We start from the raw sequence: 27,500 nt of genomic DNA, 5'->3' as shown, positions 1-27,500 counted from the left end.
GTGCGGACATTTGTGACACTCTTCCAGACATCCCTGTATTTTAATGCTGCTTTGTTTTTTTTTAAATTTTTATTTATTTATTTTTTTTAAGATTTTTTAAAAAAATTTATTTATTTGAGACAGAAAGAATGAGAGAGAGAGAGCACATGAGAGGGGGGAGGGTCAGAGGGAGAAGCAGACTCCCTGCTGAGCAGGGAGCCCGATGCGGGACTCGATCCCGGGACTCCAGGATCATGACCTGAGCCGAAGGCAGTCGCTCAACCAACTAAGCCACCCAGGCGCCCAATGCTGCTTTGTTTGAAATGGACCTCATCACGCTCCCTTTGCCCCCTTGGGTTGGGGACGTCCAAAAGCTGGGGAGTTTCATCTGGGACACAGGGCACAGGTGTCTCAGGGTCTTGAACCCCTCTTGCTCCTTCTATGTGTTCACAGTACTCAGCCTGTTTACTTGTCTCCCTCTCTCTCTGCTCAGGTATGAAGCGGCCACTGAGCCCCTCCCCCCCGGGTGAGAAGGAGCCCCCCATATCTGGAGCTACGGAGTGCCCCCCTCGGCCCCCAGAACTGCCTAAGCCCAAGCGCGAAAGAAAGCGGCCGTCCTACACGCTCTGCGACGTCTGCAACATCCAGCTGAACTCGGCAGCCCAGGCCCAGGTGCACTGCGGGGGGCGTGCCCACCAGCGGCGGCTAAGGCAGCTCAGCTTGGGGAAGACCCCTGCCGGGCCAGGTCAGTGTGGAGGGGCACTGCTCCCACAGGCTCCATCTATGCCCCATGAGAGGCTCTGGGTCTGTGGCCTCTCTCTGGGGGGTGTTGGGTCTGGGGTGCCCTCAATGGGGTCTCAGGGTCGGAAGTCCCCCTGATACATCTGGACAACTGTCCATGGGGTCTCTCAGGATCTGAGGGTCTTTAGGACTGAGGACTTCTCTTGAAGTCTTTTTGGGGTGTGGGAGCTCTCCCTGTGGGGTCTCTTGGGGCCCCCTAAGCAGCATTTCTCCAGCCTGGAGCCCCCTGGCAGGGATAGCCTTTCTGACAAGGGGTAGCCTGGGCTCCTGCTCTAGCCTCTGAAGGCTGGGGTCAGCAAGGTGCACGGCACTCCAGCTGAGGGACAGACAGGGGAAGCCCCTCTTCCTTTGGCGGCGGGACTCCTGGCCAGGATTTCTGCCTCTCCCTGGCTGGGGTGACTTTGCAGAGGTTTGGCTGTGAGCACTGAAGGGGCCGCTGGCTACAAGACAGATTTCTGGGGGAAATGGGTGAATGCATTCATGAGGGTGATTCCAGCTGACAGGCACACAGGGGCCATGGGGAAAACTGCGTTTCCCTCACTGTGCTGGGGCCTGGAGACAAATCCCCATCTTACTCCTCACCATCCTGCTCCAAGATGGAGTCTAGCTTTTGGTCCGAGGCAGACACAAAAAGAGCAGATGAGTGTTGTGGGTGCCATGTATGGGTACGAAGGGAGAAAGGGTGATTATACCTGGGGACACCAGGAAAGGCCTCTTGGAGGAAGGGGGGACACACAGCTTTGGAACAGGGGCGTGGGAAGAAGGGACATTGCAGGCAGAGGTCACTGCATAAGCAAAGGCAGGGGATGGTCTGATGGCTGGTATCAACTCAGAGCTCCACCTGAGCTTGGGGCTGGACTCCAAGGGTGTGACTCTGAGTAAGAGTGTATCTGACTATATGGATATTTCTGGAGTGTGTGTGTATGTCGGTGTTTCAAAAGCCACTCATTCTTTCATTAGCTATTTATAGAAACCAACTATGCAAGCTGCTGTTTGGATGATTCGTATTTTTACTTTTTTCCAGCTTTATTGAGATATTATTGACATATGTGTCAGTTTAAGGTGGACAATGTGATGACTTGATACACCTATGTATTGCAAAACGATTACCACCATAAAGTTAGTTAACACCTCCATCTCCTCACATAATTATGATTGTGTGCGTTTCGATAACATTTAACATCTCCCAACTTAAGTGTGTAATACGGCATTGTTAATTATAGTCGCCATGCTGTGCATTTGATTCCCACATCTTATTTATCTGAGAGCTGGGAGTTTGTACCCTTTGGCCAACATCTCCCCATTGCCCCCACCCACCAGCCCCTGACCACCACCACTGTAATCTCTATTTCTATGAGACTGACTTTTTTGATTCTTTTTTTTAAGATTTTTTTTTTTAAAGATTTTATTTATTTATTTGAGACAGAGAGAATGAGAGACAGAGAGCATGAGAGGGAGGAGGGTCAGAGGGAGAAGCAGACTCCCTGCCGAGCAGGGAGCCCGATGCGGGACTCGATCCCGGGACTCCAGGATCATGACCTGAGCCGAAGGCAGTCGCTTACCCAACTGAGCCACCCAGGCGCCCTTTTTTAAGATTTTATTTATTTATTTGAGAGAGAGACAGAGATAGCAAAAGAGAGCACGAGCGGGGAGGAGAGGGAGAAGAAGGCTCCCCGCTGAGCTGGGAGCCTGACGTGGGGCTCCATCCCAGGACCCTGGGATCCTGACCTGAGCCGAAGGTAGCTGCTTACTAGACTGAGCCACCCAGGCGCCCCAAGACTGACTTTTTTAGATTCTGCCTATAACTGAGAACACACAGTATTTGTCGAGGAATTCATATTTTTCAAAGGTGGCATACCGGCCTGTCAAGAAAGAGCTGTCTGAAGACACATGCAGACAGGTTTGTCCAAGATAATAAAGGTTCCAAAGAGCTGGGCAGATGGTGCTTGGAGAAGTCAGAGGCAGAAGGGAATTGACAGAAGTCAGGGAAAGCTTCAGAGAAGCGACATTGACGTTGGACCTCGGAGACAGAAAGGGAATCCCGGGCAGAGAAAGGGCTAGAGCGAATGCTGTGCGGTCTGAGGCCCATGGCTTTCAGGGAGCAGCGGGTGTGTGGTGGGTGTGGCAGACGGTGAGCAGGAACCCCCGGGAGGGCCTCACAGCCAGGCTGGGTGTTTAGCCTCTGTCCTGAAGGTGATGGGTGTCACTGAAGGGCTCTGAGCGGGCGTCGTTAGTGTTTTTAGATGTCTCTGGCAAGGGGGAAGGGTAAGACTTGGGGGTACCCAAGAAGAAGGAGGACAGAGATTCTGGGGTCTTTTCTGTAGCAGAAGCAACAGGACTCGGTGACGGAGGGATGTGGAGAGGGAGGTGCCCAGGATGACTCCAGCTAAGGTGACACTGTGCCGGGCAGTGCCATCATCAGAAGGGGGGTACTGATGGGGAAGCAGGGCTGGAGGGCAGTAGCGGGTAGAGAAGGCCAGTCCCGCCTGGCTGCCCCCCCGGCATGGCCTCTTCAGCCCTGCTTCTGGATGGCAGTCCCTGGGGTACAAGCCTCCCTCTCTCCCTTCCCGCCCACCATGCTCCCCTGGAGAGAGCACATGGCGTGCATGCGAGGAGAGAAGGCTGTAGCACCAGATGTGGCCAGAGACAGACTGCTCAAGGGGATGGGGACCCCTTCGCTGGGCTTCCCTCTTCCCACAGTCCTCATCCCCAGAGTTCTGGGTAGGTTTGTGGGGACACCAGGAGACGTGATGCCCCCCCTTCCTCTCCAGATTATGAAATGGGAAGAGAGTCACCGTCCCTCCAGTCATCCGTCTGTGCTGGCCCATGCCAGGATTCTGCACGGAGGGGTGCTTGGTGCCTGCCCTCGGTTACGCACAGTCCGGAGGCGGAGGCAGCCATGGGGCCAGACCTTTCTAACCGCCCTGCTGAGGAAGGGAGCAGCACTGTGGGAGCAGAGGAGGGTGATAGCTGTGCCTAGGGCAGGGATGAAGGGTCCTCAGATTTCTGGGAACCCTGGAATTTGGGGGCCCCAGCTAAGAACCTGTTCTCCATTGGCCTCATTATTTCCTAGCCTACTCCAGGCCACTCCGCCCACTCCCATGCATTTCTCCTGTCTCCTTGGCTCTCTGAGGGCTGAGGATGCTAGCAACTGCCCTGGGGTGAGGACTGGGGGTGAGAGGCCCTCAGCCATGCCGAAGGCCTCTCCCAGCCATTGGTGGGGACTGGGTCAGAGCAGAGAGCCCTTAGGGTGCAGCTGACTGGGGGCAGCCTTGGCCTCTGAACAAAAGAGTCACACATAAACCTTCAAGAGGCTTAAGGCAAAGTATAGGAGTCTTTAACACATGGCTCTGTTGCTAGACATGTGAGGTCCCAGGCCTGTGGCAGCTAGGAGGACCACTCATTTGCTGGGAGGGTGCTGAAGGTGTGGGGGTTGGAAGGCCACTCTGGGAGGCCTCCTGGAGCTGTCACTTTGATTAGGGGTCTGTGGGGCTGGCGGCCTGCACAGTGACAGGCCGTCACAGGCAGTGAGGCGGGGACCCTCTCCTGCTCATGTCCCTGAGGCCATCCATGGGAGGGGGAGGCTGGGACTCTTCCCTCTCTGAGCCCCCTTGCCAATGCTTGGGTCAGAGGCCTCCTCACTGAGCCACACCTAAGTGAGCCTGGAACACTTGGGAGGGGACACAGGGTGGGGAAATGGCAGGTACCCCAGACTTCCCTGATTCCCTCCCCCCAGGTACTTCCCCAACTTTCCCTGCCCACCCTCCGCCCTATCTGTACCCTACACAGCAGGCCCTTTCATTCTGCAGGAATGTGTCTTGAGCCATCTTTCCTCACCCCCTTTTCGCTTCCTCCCACAGGGTGGGGTGTGTGGGCACCAGGCACCTCCGCCCCAATAAGGCTGAACTCAGTAACCCTACTGACCACCACACATGCGCACACGCACGCACATGCACACCCCAAACAATTTAGGTGGTTCTTGAACATCTACAGAAAGGTTTGCTGGCTCAACCCTCTCAGCCCCAGCCTCTACTGTGGATGGTGGGCCAGCACAGGGCCCGGGGAACACGGATGCATCTACTTAGGACCTGCACTGTTTGGGGAGCACGTCCACATGCAGCAAGGCATTCCCTCCTCACCCGGCCACGGGCCAGGAGTAGATGGGGCGGCACTCAGTTCTCACTTTACAGTGGGATGTTGGAGCTCAGAGAGTTTAAGCAACACCCCCAAAGCCACAAAGCTGGGTTCGGATCCCAGCGTGTCTGACTCGCCTACACTAGCCCCGTTGCTGCTCAGGAGAGCAGCGTATATGAAGAGACATTGGACCTGGATGTTTTAGGAATGGGGAGGAGGGATGGCCAGAGAAGGCTGACTGGCTCCCAGATGACTTCACAGTGCTCAGAACCCACGGCCTCTCCTCTGCCTTGTGCCTTGGTATCCTCCACTGAAAGATGGGGAGATGCCAGCCATCCCCCACTTGGCCTCACCTGGCTGGGGAGGGAAGGGGAACCTCCCAAAGCCAATCCCTCTCCCTCCCTTCTCCCTTCTCTTGGCAGGACTGACCCAGCCATACAATTCACCGGCCCACCCCCTGCCCCCCACCCACCATCAGCGGTGCAACATGACACCAGAGCAGAGAGAAGGGGATTTTGGAAATGACTTAAGTTCTGAACGGGCCAGGGGGGCCTTGGGTGGGGAGTGCAGAGTAGACACTAAGGGGGACAGGAAAACAGATGAACTCAGACGATAATGGATTTCAGGGCAAAGATGTGCCTTTCGGGGTGGCCAGGGATCAGAGTGGCGGGTGGAGGCTGTCGCCCGCCCTGCACCCTCAGACCTCCCCTAGCTCCTGTTCTAATCAGACCCTCCATCTCCTCTCTGAGTCTTTGACTGCACAAGCCTCTTGCTGCATTCTGAGCCCGAGATCAAAGACCTTGAGCTCAGGTCACGCCTGAGTCACCGGCTTGATGAGCTCCTCACCCCCCACTCCCCGCAGATGGATTAATTTCAGTCCCATCAGGAAGCCCTGGAAACCCTCCAGCCTGTCCCCCCTATCACTTCCATATCTCCCTGGGCTGCTGATTCCTCCTCAGTGCCCCCCAATCCATCCCGAGGCCTTTGGGTGCATGTTTTGGAGACACTGGGCTCCCCCAAGGCCACTGGTAAGTTCTTCTTGCAGTCTAACCAGCTCCTCCTGCTGCTGTTCTCCTTAAGTGGCAGGTGATGGAAGTGCCCCTCGCTCTCCCTGGACGGCCATCACGTCCCCCTCCCCCAGGTGTGAACCTGACCATCAGACCCTTCCCCCTACCAGAGACCACCAGGAAATGCAAGGTTGTCTGGGTGGAGAATTAGGGGGCTTAGCTCAGATCCCTGCCCTCAAGAAGACAAAGATTCCGTCTGTGTCTGGGGGGGTTAATTAGCCCTGGGCTTGAGTTTCCTTCCTCTCCCCAAACGAGCAACTCCTTCCCCCTAGAGCCTCTTCCTAACAAACCTGTTTTCAGAAGCTGCTGCTGCCAACCCCTCCGCAGACCCTTTGCCGGCTGTACTGGCTGCCCCAGAGATTACAGGTTATTGTCTGGTGGAGACAGGATGCTGAGGGGGGTGGGCGGCTAGCGCTGGGCCTGGGCTTGGAATGCCAGACTGGATCCAGCTGTGGGTTGGCTGCCTCCTCTCCCCCATTCCACCCCTCCCAGCCACCAGGTGCTCAGGTGAGTAGAGAGCTGGCTCTTAGTGGGGAAGAGGAGGGGGAGGAAGGAGCAAATGGAGGAGAGCTGAGCCTGCGGGGTAGGGAAGGGTCTGGAGCAGGAGAGAAGTGTCAGAAGTTCTAGCAGATCAAATGAACACCCCCCCACCCCACCTGGCACTGCCTGGGTAGTAGGTCCAGGTCCAGGTACTGGACTAAGAAGGGCAAGCCCCTGGGGCTCCCTTCCCCCACCACCATGGCCAGTGCTCTGGGATGAAGTGGTCACACCTCTCTGGGCCTCAGTTTCCCCTTCAGCAAAGGGAGGTAAATGTAAAGGGATGGTGGGCCAGAGGATGAGCAAGGCTGGACAGGAGAATGGGGGCTCCTGCAGCAGCAAGCCCTGAGGCAGGGCTTCAAAGTTCAGCAAGAACTTTCTGGCAGGCTAAGAAGTGGTTGGCAGCACCTCCTTTCTGGAGGTCTCTATAGGCAGGGTCAACTCTGCACTTAAGTACAAGAGGCACTAGACAGGGACTCTCGGGAGGAGGGGGATGGAGGCTGCCCCCTGTCCCTAGTCCCCACAGTTGCCCCATTCTCCACCCTTGGGGCAGGAAGTGCTCTGTGCTTTCCACCCTGGTTGGGATGGGAGAAACTAGGGAACAGGCAGCTGCTTCCAGACAAGGGGAGAAAGGGCCCTACAACCGGTGCTTTCCGGCAGGAGCAGGAGTCCCTCCCTCTGCCCTCCCCTCCTGTCCCTCACATCCCCACCCCTTCCCTCTGTCACTCCCTGGCTGGTTTCATTTGCTCCTCAGACGTGCTCAGCGGTGCCTCCAAAGGCGGAGAATGCTCTTGGGTGAGTGCTGGGGAGGCCAGAGCGTGGGGAGGGGGCTCAGACCAGCGTGGGTGTCTCCTCTCCCCGCCCTATCCTTTTCTTGCCATTGTTGGCCCCCAAAAGTTGTCTGTGGAGAGATTCTGGTAGCCATTTGACTCTTGGTACCTTTTCCCAGGTCCAGGGCTGGGCAGGGGAGCCCCCACTGTGGCTGGGAACAAAGGTAGGGGTGGGGGTGGAGGGCGGGACTGGTCAGGAAACTGGAGGTGCACCCGGCAGGAGGGAGGTGGGCTACACTTTGGGGCAGATGCACGTTTGAGGAGCTTGTGCCAGAGATTCCTTGTATCAAATCATACCTTCAACTGCCTCTGAGGGGCTGCCAGGAGCCTCCAAAGGAGGGTGGGGGGGGGGGGGCCGGGGGACTGTTTAAGAGGGAGTCATTACTTCAGCAGAGAGAGGTGAACAGAGTGAGACAGGCAGAAATCTGGGTGGCTCCTGCAGCCACTGCACTGGGGTCCATACTAATGTCCCCCACTTTTATCCATGGTCTCCTGGCTCACCTCTCCACACAGGGGTTACCTGGCACTCTTTGAGGGAGACAGCCATTAGCTTTTAAGAGGTATTTTTGGGAACCCCTTCCACAAGGGCAAGGGCTGGTGGCTAGAGGGCTGTCTCAGAGTTCTTCTTGTGGCTGGTCTTGGGGGTCTTCCTCCAGCTCGGGGAGGAGGGCTCTGGAGAATGTGGGAGCATTCTGGCCGTGGTGGGAATCCTAAGCCGACCGGGGAGTGAGCACACAGATCTTGGATCAACCCCCCAGTCCCTGCCTTTGGCTCTCTCTCCCTCCGAGATTCCCATTTTCTTCAGAGTTTGGTTTCTTCTGTGATAGGAAGGGCAGCTTTACTATTTGAGATGTGTGTGTGTGTGTGTGTGTGTGTGTGTGTGTGTACACGTGCACCTCAGGGAGGGCCCTCCCACCTGCCCCTATGATGTGTGGTGGGGCAAGAGACAGAGACTCTGGGTCTGGCTACATGAGCTTGTGTGTATATCTGATGCATTTAATTTTGTAAGAGAGCGTGTGTGCACACACTGATCTCTGGGTAACTGTATCTGTATATAGATCTTTGTGTCTATGCCTCTTTTTGTGATGGTGTGTGCTGTGGTTCAAATCATCTGTATATGCCTTACTAGGGGCCTGGGGGTCCTCATGGTCTGTCTGTCCCTCTGGGTGTATACGATCTGAATGTGTCTTTGTCGATCTTGCCTGTCTGTGTGTACGTGCATTGTGTACGTGCATGCTTGTGTGTGGCCTCTGGGCCGGCCTTTGCCCCCAGCCGGCATGGGCGTCTGTCCATTTCTGCATGGGTACCACCTCTGTATGTGCACACATCAGTGTGCCTAGATGGTCTCATCACGAGGAGATGTGTGTGAGTGTGTGCCTTGGGGTTTGTGACCTGCCATCTGTGGGCGCCTGTGGATTGCAGGGTGTGTGTCCCTGTGCTCTTCTGTGTATCTTTCCAAGTGACGGCAAAACAGCTGGATGAGGTTTGCCCAGATCCTCTCCCTTGGGTGGCAGCCAGAGTGATGTTAATTCATAAGACACCCGCTTTGTGCCCCTGCCCCAGCCTCAGTTGGACCCCGGAGGGTGGCCTCTTTTCTGCCACTCTGTCTAGTTTGTGTTTGACCAGAGCAACAACCTGCCCTCTTAAGGCAGCCGTCCAATGAGCTGTGGGTCCCAGCTGTGGACCCCTGGCCAGGGTTGAGAAGGGAGGGACTTAGCCAGGGTGTTCTGCTGCAAAATGCCATCACAGAAGACCCCCCCCCGGCCATATACCTGACCCTTTCATGGGTGCCGGGCTGTGTGGTACCCTCCTGGGGCAGGTTTTGGGTCTGCGGTGTCTCCCTTCATTTGAGTGTACCCACAAGCCAGGCGGTCATGTGTGTGTGCATGTGCCATGATTCATGCATCATCCCAGCAGCTGGGGGGGGCCAGGGTTCATGGTGAATGTCAGCGGCAGACGGTGGGCGGCACAGAGCAGTGCGGTGTGAAGGGTGCTGGGGGAGTTCCCAGAAGCCACCGGAGAGGTCCCGACCTCAAATCAACGTGTGCCCTAGGCCTTGTGTGGGAGAAAAGTGTACCCAATTGGGGCGGGGGGTGCGGCTGGAAGGCATTTCTGGATGATTGTGTTGATGGGAAGGGGAGACTAAATCACCGAGGGCCGCAGCACCCCCTCTTCAAACGGCCTCCACACCTAGCTCCTTTGTTCCTCAGACCCATCCCTGCCTTGCCCTTTCCTCCTCACCCAGCTGTAATTCCCACTTCACAGATGGAGGAAGCTGAGGCTCATAGGTAAGTGTCTAGCCCAAGGCCTCAGAGTTCAATGTCACTGGAGCCACTGCAGGCCTCTGGACTCCAGGTCTGGGAGGGATGGCCGCCACAGTTCCACATTCCTCCACCTTCTCCTCCCGTCACCTGGGAACCCACACAGGGAACCCCTCTCCTGAGGTTCCCCACTAGGCCAGAAAGTCAAACTCCCCAGTACTCACTGCAGAGCCTTCCAGCAGCAGGCCCCGCCCGCTCCCCTCCATACTTCCACTCCGCCTTGACCTTTGTGAACCTGCACTGCATTTTCAATTCCCCATGGTTGCTGAGCCAGGCCCACTGCCTGGGATGCCCTTCCCCTGCTAAAACTTTACTTATCCTGCAGTGAAACCTAATAGACTCTCCCCGCAGACCGTCGGCTTCCTCCCTGCTCCCTTGTGATCCCAAAGCATTTTGCCGGTGCCTCCCTAGCACTCTACCTGTTTGGCTCTCACCTGGGAGCTCTCACCTGGGAGCTGCTCTAGAACTGGTGGGTGCCCGTGATGAATGAATGACCCTGTCCCTCCCGCTGGCGGGACACCCTTCCGGCGGTCTCACCTCCGGGGCCCCCGCTGCCTGCTGAGCGCACGCGCAGAGGGGACGGCCGCGCCAGGTGAGCCCCAGGGCGCCGCCGCCCTGCCCGCCGCCCCGGCCCTCGCCGGCTGCTGGCGCCTCTTCGCCCCGGTTACCGCTAGTGGCTGCTGTCGCTCAGTTGGGCCCAAGGAGACCGCGGCCAGAGCGTCCACCGCGCAAGATGGTGGCTCCCGAGTCTCCGTGAGTGTGTGCGGCGGGCGCGGTGCCCGGGCCGGGCGGGGCGCCCCCTCCCGGAGCTTCCGGCCGGGTGTGGGGGGGCGGGCAGCCGGTGGGAGCCCTGCGGGCGGGGCAGCAGTGCGGGGGGAGGCGGGGGCCTCCGGGACCTTGGAGGGCTCCCCCACCACGCGCCCCCCAGAGGAAGTTCCCCAGCCCTCCGTGTCCTGGTCTGGGGCGAGCAGGGAGCTCCCACCTCGCCCGTCCTCCGACCTGGAGCATAGATCCCCCTAGGGGCTCCCGAAGGGAAAGGGCCCAAAGGGGCCTGGGGAGTGGGCTGGGGACTACCACCCTGGGGCCACATAAGCTCTGTGTTTGAGGCTGACCTGCCAGAGTGGAGTGGGGACCAGAGACCAATACACAGTCACCCCAGGAGCCCCACAAGTTGTGGCGGCTCACGTCTAGGTGGCCAGGGTGCAGAGAGGTGTGGGGGACCTGGGCCTGACAGGTGCACCGCCCTGGTCAGCCTTGGTCACATAGTCACATTTTATTTACAGCCCACCCCGTCCAGCCTGGTTCCCTCAGGTTGAGGTAACTTTGGCTGGGTTGTTTTAGAGTAGCGCTGTCCGATAGAACTTTCTGGGGTGAAGTCAATGGTCTCTGTCTGGGCCATTTCATACAGTAGCCAGTGGCTATCAAGAACTTGAAATGTGGCTAGCGAGACTGAGGAATTCTACAATGTTTTTCTAATTCTGATTAATTATAAACAGCCACATGTGGTTACTAGCTACCATATCTGACGGTGCAGTTTCAGAATCCATCTTCCCATGCATCCTCCCTACCTACTCTTCTGTTCTTTGATCAAAAACATCCTAGGTCACATAGTAATTTTATCCCTCTGCAGAATGGGGCAGGATAGCCAGTTCTAGGTATATGGAAAGGAGCTGACAAACTTCCAAAGGGTACCACCTTGGAATTGCACCTCCTCCACATTCTAAGATCCTTTGGGTGGTGAGCTAGACGGGGTCACAGAATCATGGGATCTTGGGAGGAAAGGAGGTCAAAGGCAGCTGTTTTAGCCACCCAACAGGTGCCCAAGACAGCACTCATTGTTCTCTCTGCTTGAAAGCTGGTGGTTCCTTATTCATTCACTCCCCAAATTTTGTGGAGCACCCGCTGGGTGCCAGGCAGCATTCCCTTCTGTTCAGATGTGAACAAGTTAGTTACCTTTCCTGCCCTCAGGAAGCTTGCATTCTTGAGAGAGAGGAAGAAGAAGGAGAAGGAGAGAGAGAGCGTGCCAAGCAATAGAAATGCAGAGAAAATAAGCAAATTTGTAAACCATGAGGAGTACAGTGAGGGAACAAACAGGAAATAGTGACAGAAAAGAAAAGGACCTCCTGGGAAGGGAAAAAGAAGTCTCCTTGGAAGAGGGGACCAAAGGGGAAGTGAAATAGGCAAAGTGTTGAGAGGAGGTGGAGACATTCTGGAAGAGGGCACAGCATGTGCAAAGGCCCTGGGGACAGGAACCTGGCACTCTGGAGGAACTGAGGAAAGGCTGATGTAGCAGGAAGGGGAGAGAGGCACAAGTGGCCACCAGAGAGGTCAGCAGTACCAGACCTCGAAAGGGATCCTGCCACTGGCCTCAGACAACAAGAAATCACAGAGGGGTTTTAAGCAGTATGTTTTCAAAAGCCCCCTCCAGCTGTTATTGGTCCAGACGGCTCAGAGAAGGGTAAGAGTGGAAGCCCAGAGTGCCATCAGGAAGTGACTGCCGTAGTCTAGGCAAGAGATGCAGGTGCCCTGGACAAGGCTGGTAGCAGCGGCATGGAGAGATGAGACAGGTTACAGGCAGATTGTGGAGGGTGAACCAACAGCACCTGTGGATAGACCAGCTCCAGGATATGGAAGAGAGCAGGGGCTGGAGGGGCAGCTTTCTGGCCAGAGCACCTGGGTAGGAGAGCAGGCGTTTCCTGAGATGGGGATGACTGGGAGAGGAGCATATCTGTAGGGACAGATCGACAGCTCCATCCAGACAAGCCAGGAAAGTGGTTGGATGGAGAGGTGTGGCACCCAGAGGAGTGGCTCCGGCTGGAGTGGTTTATTTCAGGGTGACCAGCAGACATGGTTCTGAACTTTCTGGACAGTTTTAGGTTAGGAAGAGGAGGAAGAGATGACATCAGAGGCGGAGGGGTGCTGATGGGGGAAAGGAAAGCTGGGAGACATAGGGTCTTGGAAGCCAAGAGAAATGCATGTTTCAGGGAGGGTGGGGTGAGCAGTCCCAAATGCCACTGAGAGTTTCACTGCATCGGGCAATAGGGAGCACCTTCCCTTGCACTGAACAGGCTGCCCCTGGCATTCTGTTCATCTGCCCTTTACTTATCCACTAAGTGCTAGGTTCCATGAAGGGTGCTGGGCATATCAGGAGGACAAGACAATCACTGCTTTCTCAGAGTCCAGTCATCTAACCAGTAGCCTTAGAAACAGGCAGTTCTTTCATACAGCCCAAATCAGTCCTTCCATTCTCTTAAACAACAAACTTTTGCTCAAAGGCATCTTCATACCGAGCCCTCTACAGGGGCTTAGGGATCCCAAAATGAACAAACGTGATCTTGGCCTTCTAGGAACCAAGTGCAGAGATACATAGAGAAACCCTGAGTTTACCGTATTGTATTATCAAGACCCACACCCAGAGAATTATGGGAGACTAAAGGACAGGCACCAGCCCCAGTTGGGGGGATCCGGGTGGCAGAGAGGATGCAGAGCTGCTCTCCAGGAATGAATGGGAATTAGCCAGGGAGGAGGGATAGGAAATCCCAGGCACAGAGGATGAAGGCAGAAGCAGAGTAACAGCTGGGTGCGTGGGGGCAATGGTGAGCCTCTGGAGCTGGCAAGCAGCCAGGAGCAGCGGGAGGCTGAGGAGGACCTTGCTGGCTCATGGTGAGGTGCGTAGATTCAGGCAACCACTTAGGACACCTGCGAAGAGGTGGAAGCAAGGGAGTGGCCTTTGTGTGAGCTGGTTCTCTGGATGCTGAGGGAGGGACGAATTTGGGGGCGTGACTGCAAAGGTGGAGGCAGATGTATAATCCAGGTGAGACAGTGCAGGCCAGAGTCTCAGCTTGGCCTTTGGGGTCAAGTGGATGTAGATTTCTTTTCTTTTTTTTTTTTTTTAGATTTTATTTATTTATTTGAGAGAGACTGAGCATGAGTGAGGGGTGGGGAGCAGAGGGAGAGGGAGAAGCAGGCTCCTCACTGAGCAGGGAGCTGGATGCGGGGTTCGATTCCAGGACCCTGAGATCATGAGCTGAGCCAAAGTCAGACGCTTAACCGACTGAGCCACCCAGGCGCCCCTGGACGTAGGTTCTAACTCTGTCTCGGCCACTTTCTGCTTGTGGAACCTTGAGCAAGTCACTTAAGGTCCCCCAGCCTTGGTTTCCTCCTCTCCAAAATGAGGAGGTTACCACCCTCAGAGAGTACTTGCAAGAGTAATCTTGGTCTTCTCATGGAGTCACTGCAAAGTCCTTAGCACAAGGCCTGACGCAGTTCCCACTTGACAAAGGGTAGTTACTGCTGTCGTTATGAGTGGGCATCTAGGGGACAGGGTTGAGGGATAGTAAGGAGGTAGAGGTGTCTGGTTTTGGCCGTTGGCAGGACGTGGCCTCTGGTCCTGAACTGCTCACCTGGCCTCATGCCTGGGGTGGTGGAAGAGTGAACAAGGTACAGTTGGCCAGCTAGCCCCTTAAGTCTGGGGCCCGCCCCCACTTCTGGGCTTCCCTACCCAGCACCACACTATCAGGGTGCGTGTGTGCATTTGAGTGTGCCATGTATAGGTTTAGGGAAGGGAGGCCCGGTGAAAATGAATGCCATTCTTTGGCCCCGTGGCTCTGGGATCTCAGCTTTGTGCTAACTTCATTCTCATGAAATAAATGATTGTGGACTGAAGAGACTGGCCATCCTTGAATGAGGAGTCAAGGTCCGATCCTGGCTCAGTCACAGATTATTCATGAGCCCTGGGAACCGCTGTCACCTGGACTCAGTTGCACAGATTGGTGCCAGTCTTTCCAGAGCCGAGTTCTGCCATGCTTTCAACAGTCAAAGCTCATCAGGGCCTTGTCCCGGATGGAGGGAGACCCTCAGAGTGGGCTGGGGCCCCCAGTCCTCCCCCCACTTTGGATGACATTCTGTGGCCCTTGGCATGACCCCACCCATTCCAGTAGCCCTTCCCCGTTAGGTGCTGTGCCCCGGTCAGTTGGGGAGTGCTCTGTGGGCAGCATGAACCCATGGTGGACCCCCTAACACCTCTCCCTTGTCTCTTTCATCTCCAGTCTCCCACCGGAGGAGCAGGAATAAACTTTCCCAGCTAAGTTAGATGGATGGTCCCCATTAGCCCAGCGTGCTCCCCTCCTGCCTTCCCCACCAACTTCTATTGTCAAGGGAGGTGCCGCGGTGTGTAGGGGGAGGCTGGGGGGCCAGAGCACTTGGGTGGGGGTTGAGGGTGCCCTGCCCCTCGAGCAGGAATGGTGCCCCCAGGGAAGAAACCCGCCGGAGAGGCCTCCAACTCCAACAAGAAGTGCAAGCGTTACTTCAACGAGCACTGGAAAGAGGAGTTTCCCTGGCTGGACTTCGACTATGAGCGGAAGTTGATGTTTTGCCTCGAGTGCCGCCAGGCCCTGGTGCGGAACAAGCATGGCAAAGCGGAGAACGCCTTCACCGTGGGCACCGACAACTTCCAGCGCCACGCCCTGCTGCGCCATGTAACCTCGGGGGCCCACCGCCAGGCGCTGGCCGTCAACCGGGGCCAGCCCACTTTTGAGGGCCACGCCGAGGGAGGAGGGGCCTACCCAGACCTGGAGACGCCCCCCACCTCCAGGGGCGTCAAGATGGAGGTGGACCCGGCCAAAGTGGCTGTGCTGACCACGGTGTACTGCATGGCCAAGGAGGACATGCCCGACGACCGCTGCTCCGCCCTGCTCGAGCTGCAGAGGTTCAACCTGTGCCAAGCCCTGCTGGGCACAGAGCACGGCGACTGCTACAGCCCCAGGAGGGTGAGGGACATGCAGGTGGGTGGTGGCCAGAGGTGTGGGGGAGGGCTTGAGGAGGGAGGACATCGAGCCCTCTGGGCACAGCGCCAACATGCCAGGCCCCCGGGCAGGAGCCAGAGAGCTTCATTCATACCTTCACCCAGCAGAATCTTTCAGAGCCATGCTATGTGCCAGGCCCTGGGCCAGCTGCTGGGGGCACGGCCACGAAGAGGCCAGACCAGGCCCTGTCCCCAGGGGTGGGGCAGAGGGGCTTTCCCTCCCAGCAGAGGCCAGAGGTTGCAAGCTGGGTAGCCTGGGGGCTTGACTGGCCCACAGATGTATCTTGTTGATTTTCACAGTGTTTTTGGAAAACCTCACTTAGTTTCCAAGTTAAAAAAAAGAGAGAGAGATTACATATGAAAATGTGGGTTTGTGACTTCTGAAAAGCTAGGTCCCTGTGCCCTCAGGGCATGAAGAAGACCCACGGCTTCTCCATTCCTTTTGGTGTATCCCTGGCCCACATCAAGCCCAGTACCACCCACGTGGCCCCTCGGGGCATGCAAGTTGCAGTTCTGTCCTAGGTACCAGGTGTGTGAGTCCTAGGGACTTGCGTGAGGGTGGGGGAGTTAGATCTCATCCTACAGAGAGCTGACACGCAGACAAACAGAGCACACAGTTGGGGCTCTATGTAACTGGGAGGGAACGTGTCTGTGAGTTAATTCCTGAGCGCAGAGTGGAGGGAGACCCCCAGGAATAGGAACCGGGGCCATGCTGTAGAGACACACAAAATGCTGCAGAATCTTTATGGTTCCTCAAGCATTTTTACACTTACCAGCACAGCCACAGAAAGTTACATTTTTAATTGACAACAACCTTTTAAGGAGCTGAGAGGCAAGTAGTAGCCTGGTTTCAGAGCTGAGGAAACTGAGGCTCAGAGAGGTGAAATGACTTGCCCAAGCTCACCCAGCTAGTAAGCAGCCAAGCCAGGATTAGTCTGTCTGCGCCCGAGGCCTGTGCCCTTTCTGTCTTCTGTACTACTACCTCCCCTGCTCAGGACAAGCCTAACTCTGTCCCTCCCTTTCTCTCCCTGGCTGTCCCAGGTGGCCATTGCCAGTGTCTTGCACACAGAGGCCTGCCAGCGCCTGAAGGCATCCCCGTATGTGGGGCTGGTGTTGGACGAGACCAGGGACTGGCCTGAGTCCCACAGTCTGGCCTTGTTTGCCACTTCGGTGTCCCCCTGTGATGGCCAGCCGGCTACCACGTTCCTGGGCAGTGTGGAGCTACAGGAGGGTGAGGCCACTGCTGGCCAACTCCTGGACATCCTGCAGGCTTTTGGTGTGTCTGCAGCCAAGCTGGCCTGGCTCAGCTCGAGCCTCCCCAGTGACCGCCTTGGGCACGTGGGCCCACAACTCCGCGCCGCCTGCCCACTCCTCACCGAGCTACACTGCCTCCCGGGCCGGACAGATCCTGAGCCCCCGGCCTACCTAAGTGAATATGAAAGTGTGCTGGATGCCCTATTCCGCCTCCATGGTGGCCCCAGTTCCCACACGGTCCCCGAGCTCCGGGCGGCACTGGACCTTGCTGCTGTTGACTTGGCGGGACCCCGGCCAGTGCCCTGGGCGTCCTTGCTGCCTATCGTGGAAGCAGTGGCTGAGGCTTGGCCTTGCCTGGTGCCCACACTGGAGGCCTCTGCCCCAGCCTCCCCTACAGCTAGGGCACTGGCCCTCGCCCTGCGCCAGTTCACCTTCGTGGCCTTCACCTACCTGCTGCTGGACACTCTGCCCACCGTGCAGAAGCTCGCCCTTGTCCTGCAGCCAGAAGAGCCGGACTTGGCCTTGCTGCAGCCCCTGGTGATGGCGGCCGCGGCCTCCCTCCAAGCGCAGCGCATCTCGGGTGGGGCGCGCCTCCAGGGCTTCCTGCAGGACTTGGCTTCCTCCGGCCCCGACTTGGGCGGTGGGCGCTGCACCTACCGTGGCGTGGAGCTGGTCGGCTACTCCGAGGCTGCCGTGCGGGGCTTGGAACGGCTGCGGGGGGCCTTCCTGGACTCCATGCGGAGGGGGCTGTGGGACTCCTATCCCGGGCCCTCGCTGGACGCCGTGGCCGCCTTCGCGGCGATCTTCGACCCGCGCGGCTACCCGCAGGCACCCGAGGAGCTGGGCGCGCACGGCGAGGGAGCGCTGCGGGTGCTGCTGCGCACCTTCGCCCCCGCCGTGGTGCGCCAGCGGGCGCTGGGCGACTTCGCGCTCTTCAAGCGCGTGGTGCGCAGCCTGGGGCGGTTGGGCCCGCGGGCCCTGTGCGCCAAGCTGGCGTGCGCGCGCTCTGAGCTGCACGAGCTCTTCCCGGACTTCGCCGCCCTTGCCGCCCTGGCCTTGGCGCTGCCCGCGGGCGCCGGCCTCCTGGACAAGGTGGGCCGCAGCCGGGAGCTGCGGTGGTGGGGGCAGAGCGGGGCCGGGGAGGGCCGGGGCGGCCCGGCGGTGAAGATCGCTGTGGATGGGCCTCCGCTGCACGAGTTTGACTTTGCGCTGGCCGTGGAGTTCTTGGAGAGTGGGTGGGCGGAGGGGCTCCTGGGGTCGCAGCTCCCGTGAGGGCGGCCGCCTTCCCTCCGCCCAGTCAGCCTGGGGCCCTGGGCGCTAGTCTAGGGGCCGAGGCGGATCTGACCGTGCTACACCCAAGCTGACCGCCTCATCGTGGCCTCCCACCCACCTGCCCAGGGCTTCCTCCGCTCGGTGCTGAGTACTGACCGTGCCCGGTGGGCTGTGGAGGAAGGGCTGCGTCACGGGAGGCCTGGGCGAGCCGGCAGAGGTGCTAGGTTTGGGGGCACCCCCAATATCGCTCCTGCCCTTGCCAGAGTTTGGTGAGGAGTAGCTCACCTTTTTCCGTCTGGACCAAGCCCAGATTTGGGCCCTAGAAAAACTGAAGAGTCTTGGTTGGAGGGAGAGAGGAAGACTGGGTCTCAGGAATTGAGGGATTGAGGGAAGGGAGAGTGGGTTCTTGGCTGTTAGCTCCCCTGCTGGCAGCATCTCCTCTCTTCAGATAGAACTGGAGCAGATGACTTCCTTGTTTTTGACACACAGCACAGCACCCTCTCTGTGCACAAGCTACCAGTTCAAGGGAGGTAGTGGTGCCCTACCTCCCCTACCCACTGCGTGAGGCTCTTCTGCATATGGCTGTGTATATAGACATATACATCTATAAATGTAAAATAAACCTATCTTGCATATTGTTAACACACAAAAAATCTGAAAGGACTTCTTACGGTTTTGCAATGACAGGGTCCAGAAAAGTCCCGATGGACTGGATTTATTTCTAATTCTTTTCTTCCTCAGAGTCTGGTTGCTCCCCAAAGTTCCTAGCCTTTCCCTGCCCTTGCCTCAGACCTTTAAGACCAAAGACCTAAAACCACAGGGCTGGACCGGCCAACTCTGAGGACCAGCCTCAGGCCTGACCCAGGGGTTGGAGGGCTTTTTGCCTTCTGGAAGGAGTTGGGGCCTCACCAGAGCTAGGGGACAACATCCCTTCAGATTCCAACGGGTTTCCCGTCTTCTCTGTCAGCCCCTGCAGCGAATGATGTGGGGATCGGGAGGGGGGCAGTTAGTGAGAGGGGAGGGGGCTGGCCTTTCCCCAGGCCCCCTGGGTTTGGGTTTAACTTGCAATAAATGGAAACCCAGTACATCACACAGTCTCCATGGTGTGGTGTGTGTGTGTGTGTGTGTGTGTGTACGCCTCTGCCCCTCCCTTGGCCTGATTCCCAGCTGGGGTTCATTGGGGCCCTCGGGCTGCCTCTGGAGGGGATGGGAGGGGCATCCTTCGGGGCTGGGAACTGAGAACTGTGCTCTCCCTGCTTCTGCTCCCCCCATTGTGGAGAGGAGAGGCATAGAAATGGGCTGTGAGTGCCCCGGGCTTAGCCAGTGCTGCTTTGTGAAGAGGGAGAGAGTTTCGGGCGCCTGGGTGGCTCAGTCAGTTAAGAGGGAGAGAGTTTCTGCCCTGGCTCCACACCCAAGAAGCCCACCAGCCTCTTTTTCTGGCCGTGGAGGTCACTGTGAGCCCTGTGGCTCCCCATTTCAGACCCTGCCCTTCTTCCTCCTGCAGCAGGCCCAGCCTCCAGTGCCCCCAGCCCCCTGCTGGCCTCCCTGCCCCTGCCTGCCAGGCCTCTGCAGCCCCCGCTGGACTTCAAGCACTTGCTCGCCTTCCACTTCAATGGCGCCACCCCGCTCAGTCTCACCCCCAACTTCAGCACGGTACGGGCTGGGCTGGTGGGTGGGGGCATGCGGCCGAGCTTGGGGGTGGGCAGGGAAGGTGGGCACAGAGGGGCTGGCTCTTGGAAGGTGGGTATAAGTAGGAGCAAAATCCCCAAGAGTGACTGGGCACTCCCAAAACAGGGACCCCTGGGTCCAGCTTTCCCCGAGGCCAAGGAATGAGGATGGTGTCACCCCCTCCCCCGGTAATGACTGCTGGGCCTGTGGCCTGGAGGTTACACTTGAGTGTTTGTAGAGGGACATCTGTATGTCTGGGGTGTGCCCTTCTGTTTTAGTTTATGTTTCTGTGGGTCTTTGTGTGATACTTGTGGATGTGTGTGTATTTGTAAACGACTCTTGTGCCTTGGTAACTGTATGTAATTAACATATGTGCCTATGTCTCTGAGAGATTTTTTGTCTTTGTGTTGACTCTGTACGTGTTTGGTGTGTGTCTGACCTCTGAGTGTGTGTGTGTGGGGGGGGGTTGGGTGATTGTGAGTGTGTCTGTGAAGTGTGCCATTTGTACTCCTGTGGGTCTGCATTTTTCTGCATGGCTCTGTGATTCGTACCTGCCTATAGGCTTCTGTGCTCTGTGTCTCTGTATTTCCACATGTGCGTGTGTGTGAATGACAAGTGCAGGGAGCGTGAATTTTACTTCACTATAAGAAGTACCCCCCCTTTCTTTAATTCTGAAACATCAAATGTAATCATCAAGGAGCCCCAGCCCATCCTGACAAGATGGTGGGAAATTCAGTCTCAGTCATCCTTAGGAGTCCCTTCCTTTCTAACCTCCAGCGTCGCACAGAGGTCCACGGGAGCCTGAGCCATTTGGGGAGGGTCCCCTGTTGTTTAGTCCTCTCTTCACTTGTGGACGCACCATGTACACAGTCCCTTGGGAGTGGGTACAGCTTCTGTTGCCCGCATCTCTGGGGGCCCTGGCAGGCCGTGCTCCTGTCCCCTGCCTGCCCCCAGCCCCAGGTGCTGTTAGGTGAGGGTTAGACCCTCGTTCCGTTCCCTAGGGAGTTTCTGAAACCATGCTTTTCTCTCAAAGCCTCTGTTCTCTTCTCTCAGGGAGGTCTGGAAAGTTCCTCTTGATAAGCAAGCCCAGACAACTGCTTTTGGTCCAACAAGCAGCCCCTGAGGAAAGGGAACATAAAGGCCTGGTTTGATAGAAGGGAAAAAAAAAAAGTTAAGGAAGAGGGGAAAAAAAACCCCCACATAAATTAATATACCAAAGAAATAATCCTACAACTCAGGGACCGTCTGGCCTGCACGTGCCGCAACCTGCCCCTTCCTGGCCCCCACCTGCCCTGGCCATGCCCTCACTCCCCCCTCAGGCCCTGTGACAGTGGCAGAGCTGAAAAGATAAGCCTTCTCCCCCAGCCCACAGGCCTAGCACAAGGCTGGGTTATGGGAGAGGATTTCCAACAGAGAGACTCTTTGTCCCGTCCCTGTTTCTCCCTGCCCCCAACTCTGTCCCAGTAGTTGTGATTTTTGTGAATAAGGAAAAAAAACCCAAACCAGAGACCAGTGGGGCAGCAAGAGAGGCCAAGGTGATCACCGGGACATGGTTGTTTTTCTCCCGATCACGGAGTTCACCCTGGCCATCCCCCCTGCCTCCAAGCTGAAGCCCAGGCGAACAGAGAAGGTCAGCCAGGGAAGAGATTGTTTCTGTGTGTCTCCTATCCACAGGGATGGGGAAGTTCTTCCCATGTCCCGATGCTTGCCCTCCTTAATAGTCTGTAGTTTCTGGCATTTTGTACTGCCTCCCCTTCCAGAGTCGACCCCAGCGTTATTGTGCCCTCCCACCCCCTTCACAGATGGACCCGATCCAGAAAGCTGTCATCAGCCACACGTTTGGGGTCCCCTCCCCTCTGAAGAAGAAGCTCTTCATTTCCTGTAACATCTGTCACCTGAGGTTCAACTCAGCGGTGAGAGGGAGTAGTGGAAACAGGCTGGGGAGGGGGCTGGGCAGGGAGGAGGGTTGGACACTGGCTGCTGGGGTCTTTCCTGGAGGAATAGGGCTGGCAAAGGGACTGGGGTCCGTATTTTCCATCCTTGGGTGCAGAAGAGGCGCTCCTGGTCCTTTACCCATCCTGCCGTCTCTTCTCTCCAAATTCCTCTGCCTCATCTCTAGTGGCCCTGGGGCCTCCATTTCCCTCCCTTCTGCTTCTCTCCTGTGTTCTGGATCCTTCTGCGAGAGAAAATACTGCCCTTCCCTGCTCTGGGTCCCAGGGGCCCCAATCAGTTCCTGGTCTGGAGCTGAGTTCTTAAAGCACCAGAGAGTTAATGTGTTGAATATATTCATGCCCATCATCTTAATTAGTTCTCATGATACTTTGTGAGATGGATAGAGGTGCTATTATCATCCCCACTTTTCACATGAGGAAACAGCCTCAGAGAAGTTAAGTGATTTGCCTGAGGCCACACAGCTGGTGAGTAGCAGAGCTGGGATTTGAACCCAGGCCTGGCTGACCCCAAGGCCCACATACTTTCTACCACAGCCTACCCCTAGATAGTGGAGAAGCCTCATTCTGGACTCCGAGGGAATATTTACCTTCTGTCTGGAAAATTCTGGGGCTTGGGGAGATCTGCTCTGGTGAAAGGGTCTAGGGAGGGGCCACATGGGCCTGTCTTTCCTATACTTGGGAGCAATAAGCAGGGACCTCTGGTTGAAGGAGGGAGGACACTAACAGGCTAGATTCAGGGGTTCTTTTCAGGTTTTCAGGTCATATGAGTCTTGCAAGAGATGGACAGAAAGACGTCACTCTGAGGGAGGGACCATGTCTTCTCCATGCCGGGCCCCTGGCACAGAGCCTGGCAAAGAACAAATGCTCAAAAACGATTTGCTGAAAAAAATGAACAAAGGGATGAATGATCTGGGGTACACATACCCCAAGTATGAGGAATGCTCTATTTTTTCCATTTGTGCATTTATGAACTTGGTAACTAACATTTGTTGAGCACCTGCTGTATGTACTAGGCCCTTGTCATTCGTGTTCTTACTTTTATTTATTTATTTTTAAACATTTTATTTATTTGAGAGAGAGTGGAGGGAGGGGCAGAGGGAGAAAGAATCTCAAGCAGACCCCTGGCTGAGCGCAGAGCCCCACGCGGGGCTCCAGCTCACGACCCTGAGATCATGACCTGAGCCAAAATCAAGAGTCGGCTGCTTAACCGACTGAGCCACCCAGGCGCCCTTCATGTTCTTTTTAATTCTCACAACCTTGTGAGGTCAGTATTGTCACAAAGTTTACGAGTCAGCAAACTGAGGCTCAGAGAGGTGAGGCGACTTGCCCAGAGATGCACAGCTAATAAGTGGCTGAGACAGAATTTGAAGCCAGAAGCTGCTTGCCTGGGGGCTCATGTACGTATGAGAAGGAATTCTGTAAACCTCAGGGCCACACACATGCTGTGATGATAAGGATTCCCCTCTGGGGCACCTGGGTGGCTCAGTCCTTAAGTGTCTACCTTTGGCTCGGGTCATGATCCCAGGGTCCTGGGATCGAGCCCCGCATCGCATCAGGCTCCCTGCTCAGCGGGAAGCCTGCTTCTCCCTCTCCCACCCCCCCGGCTTGTGTTCCCTCTCTCGCTGTGTCTCTCTCTGTCAAATAAATAAAATCTTTAAAGAGCAAAACAAAACAAGGATTCCCCTCTTGTCTGGCTGAAGCCCTGCCCCCTCTGATCTGCCCCCTTCCCAGTGCCAGCTCATGGAGGGGGCATGCAGACTCAGCAAATAAATGGTGACCCCAAGCCCTCCCCTCCCCAGAACCAAGCCGAAGCACATTACAAAGGCCACAAACACGCCAGAAAACTCAAGGCTGTCGAAGCTGCCAAGAGCAAGCAGAGGCCACAAACCCTGGCCCAGGATGGGGTGCTGGTGTCCCCAACCCCGACTTCAGCCAGTGGATCCCCAGGAGAGCCGCAGAACAAAGGTCAGTCCTGAACTCTTCTCCCTCCCCTCCCCACTCCCCAATCCAAATCTGGTTGCTGGTGAGGGGTTGGGAGATTTCTGCTTATTATTTTTGTCTATGTTGGGGTAGCCCATACATACAGAAAAAGGCACACATCACAAGTGTTGAGCTCAACGAACTTTCCCAGTCTGAACATACCAAGATCAAGAAACATGGCACTGGCGCTCAGAAGCCCTCCTTGCTGCCCCCTCCCCCAGTCACTGCCTCGTTGTATTAGCTTCCCAGGGCTACCACAGTGAATGACCCCACAGTGGGTGGCTGAAAACAACAGACATTTATTTTCTCACCGTTCTGGAGGTGAGAAATTTGAAATCAAGGTGTCGATGGGATGGGGCTCAGTTGGAGAATCTGTCTCACGCCTCTCATCTAGCTTCTGGTGGTTGCTGACCATCTTTGGCGTTCCTTGGCTTGTAGATGCATCCCTCCAATCTCTGCCTCTGTCTTCACATCACATTCTCCCCATGTCTCTGTCTTCACATGGTCTTGTTTTGTTTTGTTTTATTTAAATTCAAATTAGTTAATGTATAGTGTATTATTAGTTTCGGGGTAGAATCAGTTGCATACAGCACCCAGTGCTCATTGCATCAGGTGCCCTCCTTAATGCCCATCGTCCATTTACCCCATCCCCCCCACCTCCCCTCCAGCAACCCTGTTTGTTTCCTAGAGTTAAGAGTCTCTTGTGGTTTGTCTCCCTCTCTGTTTTTATCCTATTTTATTTCCACATGGTCTTCTTATGACACCAGTCATTGGATTAGGGTCCACCCTGGTCCACTATGATCTCATCTTAACTACTTACATCTGCAAAGACCCTGGTTCCAAATAAGATCACATTCTGAGGTTTCAGGCAGACGTGAATTTGGGGGCAACACTATTCAACTACCTACACCCCTCCCCCAAGTGACCTTGACTTTTCTTGCCATCGATCAGTTGCTCCTGGTTTTGGTGAATCCTGTAGTAGGGAGGTTTTGTACCTGGCCTCTTCAGTGTTGTTGCATGAAGCTGTGTAGAGCCCTCTTGCGTGACCATACAACTCTTTTTTAAAATCTACTCTCCTGTTATGGACATTTGGATAGTTTCCAGTTTTATCTTTTTTTAAAAGATTTTATTTATTTAAGAGAGAGCGAGAGAGCGAGCATGAGCAAGGGGGAGGGGCAGAGGGACAGGGAGAAGCAGATTCCCCACTAAGTGCAGAACTAGAAGCGGGGCTCGATTCCAGGACCCTGAGATCATGACCTGAGCTGAAGGCAGATGCTCAGCCAACTGAGCCACCCAGGCACCCTGGAGAGTTTCCAGTTTTATGCTATTATGAATGGTGCTCTATGAATATTCCAGTGCATCTTTTTGGTGACTTCCACTTATTTTACAGTTAACTAATAATTCTGAAGTATCAGGGCTGTGAGGGCTTTCTGAGACCCCTCTGTCCAACTTTATATTTTCAGATGGGGAAGCTGAGGCCCAAAGAGGCCCAAGTCTGCCCAGTGAGTTGGTGGGAGCATGGAGTCTGGATTTCACTGCTGGTCATCCCTACGTCAGGGATGCTTCCACTCTGCCATGCCACCCCCAGTATATCACTACTTAAAATCATGGTCTCGAGATGATTCTTACCCGATGCCTTCCATCTCCCCAGCAGTTCCTGAGGCCCTTCTTCCTGGACCCCAACACCAGCCACCGCTGACTCTGGACCCCACGCCCAGGGAGCCGGCCCACTCAGACCTCTTGGATGCTGCCTCCTCTTCTTCTTCCTCCTGCCCACCCTGCTCCCCAGAGCCTGGGAGAGAGGCGCCAGGGCCTGAGCCAGCAGCTGCTGCTGTGGGAACTGGTGTGAGTGTGGAGGGCAGGAGCGAGAAGGGGCGCCTCTATTGCCCCACGTGCAAGGTGACAGTGAACTCTGCCTCCCAGCTTCAGGCTCACAACACAGGTCAGTGTGCTGGAGTCTAGGAGAGGAGAGGGCAGGCAGCTGGCCCTCCCCAGCTGCACGCAGGCTGGACTTTCTGGGCATTTGGCTCAAGGGCCTGGTGACACAGGCCTTGTGTTCAGCTGTGATTGGGTGGGCATTCTGGCTCCTCCAGCTGGTTTTTGAGGTGGGAGAATTGGGAAGAGAAGTCTGGGGCAGCAAGGACTGAAGGGTCACTGGGAGAAGGCCGGAAACACTTCCTCCGTCTGTCCATAGGTCAGATCCAGAAGGAAGGCAGGAGATGAGAGCAAAGGGAAGCCGTGCAGTTCCACCGCAAGAAGGCCTGGGTGTGGGGGGGCGGCTGGCGGAAAATGATTGAAGCTGGGAGGACCTTGCGGAGGTGGGGAAGAGAACTCTCAGGTGGCTGGAGGCTTGATGGGGCAGCCAGACTGACCTAGTTCGGTGTGTGTGGGGGGGGTCTCCATGGCCCTTGCAGCTCCTCTTCGGTGCTGATGGGTTGTCTTCCCTCCTCCCTCAGGAGCCAAGCACCGTTGGATGGTGGAAGGTCAGCGAGGTGCTCCCCGAAGGGGCCGGGGCCGCCCAGTTCCCCGGGGAGCTGGACACAAGGCCAAGAGAGTGGCAGGGGGCCAGGGGGGCCGACAGGGGCCCAGCCCTCCTTTTCACTGTGCTCTGTGTCAGCTCCAAGTCAATTCAGAGACCCAGCTCAAGCAGGTGGGAGAAGTGAGGCTGGGACTGGGGCTGGAGCAGGGCTGAGGGGGTGGAACTGGTGTCGGGTGCCCGGAGGGAGCCAGTAAAGGAAGAGGAGCAAGGCTGGAAGGACAGAGGGCTCCTGGAGGGCAAAGGCCAAGTCTCACCTCCGCTTCCCAGGGTGACACCCCACAAATGTGTGTCCAACATGCAACTCACGGGTGGAGGAAGGGTTAGCTAGTTGAGGATGATAGGGTTGTGGGGGGGTCCTTGGGCTTCCTCATCCCATTGCCAGTCTGTCTGTCTGTCTGTCCGTTAGCACCTGAGCAGCAGGAGACACAAAGACCGCCTGGCTGGGAAGCCCCCCAAGCCCTCCAGCCAGCACAGCAAGCTGCAGAAGCATGCCGCGCTGGCTGTGAGTGTCCTCAAGGTATCTGTCTCCAGGCAACAGGGCTGGGCCCGGTCCGGAGGGGGAGGGAGTGGACCAGAAGGGCAAGGTGGGGAGACTGGAGGGGGGGGGGCGGGGAGAAGGTGGGGCAGGAAGGAAGCCACCCTCCCTCCCCCGACCTTCAAGGCTGCCTAGGCTGAGGGAGAGCTGGGCTGGTGTTTTTGGCCATCTTGGGATCTGCCCAGAGGAATTTCCGGGGAGGTGGGTCAAGAGCAAGGGGTGGGCGTGCATCTCCTAGAGACCATCTCTGCCCCCACCCCCCCACAGCCTCCTTCCCCTGGGCAGGAAGACAGGTGGTGGAGAAAGCCCTTTGGAATGAGTGTTTGGGGGTGGGAAGGGAGGATTTAGGCTTGGAACCCTAAAAGGCACGTCTTTCCTGCAGCAGAAAGCCCAAGGATGGAGCCCCGGGAGGGGGTGGATTTTCCTGGGTCAGACTGGGTCCATTCCTCTCTCTCCTCTCTGCAGTCGAAACTGGCCTTGCAGAAGCAACTCACCAAGACGCTGGCGGCCCGCTTTCTGCCCAGCCCGATCCCGGCCGCAGCTGCTGCCATCTGTGCCCTGCCAGGGCCCCTGGCCCTCCGGCCTGCTCCCACAGCAGCCACCACCCTCTTCCCAGCTCCCATCCTGGGCCCAGCTCTGTTTCGTACCCCAGCTGTCCGCCCTGCCACAGGGCCCATTGTCTTTGCCCCCTACTAGGCTTCCTGGGGAGGCCAGGGCTCATTTCCCAGCAGTTGCTGTCCCCACTTCCTCTTCCCAAGATGCCTCAGTTTCCTCCATCCCCAGGAAACTGCCTTTTACAGCCGAGGGCTTCCTGCCCAATCTAGGAAG

At 56.5% G+C, this 27,500-nt stretch overlaps 2 protein-coding genes across 5 annotated transcripts in view; one reads left to right on the top strand and one right to left on the bottom strand.

Annotated features, from left to right (window-relative positions):
• LOC110573273 (signal transducer and activator of transcription 5B) overlaps positions 1-27,500 on the bottom strand; it is an 871,639-nt gene that overhangs the window by 196,889 nt on the left and 647,250 nt on the right. The window lies entirely within an intron of this gene.
• ZNF385C (zinc finger protein 385C) lies at positions 475-27,368 on the top strand. 4 transcript variants are annotated; one of them, XM_044921713.1, is made up of 8 exons: positions 475-724; positions 19,506-19,651; positions 21,469-21,579; positions 23,418-23,583; positions 25,253-25,540; positions 26,055-26,248; positions 26,544-26,654; positions 27,138-27,368. In XM_044921713.1, exons 1-8 carry the CDS (start codon positions 475-477, stop codon positions 27,366-27,368), a joined length of 1,497 nt encoding a protein of 498 aa, XP_044777648.1. The 4 variants fall into 4 exon arrangements, with proteins under 4 accessions (XP_044777648.1, XP_044777650.1, XP_044777649.1 ...); XM_044921715.1 differs by having other exon boundaries at positions 19,503-19,651; positions 26,544-26,639; XM_044921714.1 differs by having other exon boundaries at positions 19,503-19,651; positions 25,250-25,540.

Source organism: Neomonachus schauinslandi, chromosome 15 (assembly GCF_002201575.2).
Source record: "Neomonachus schauinslandi chromosome 15, ASM220157v2, whole genome shotgun sequence".
Classification (NCBI taxonomy): Eukaryota; Metazoa; Chordata; class Mammalia; order Carnivora; family Phocidae; genus Neomonachus; species Neomonachus schauinslandi.
Note: the sequence above shows the minus strand (reverse complement) of the source record. Positions and strands in the feature narration are given on the sequence as shown.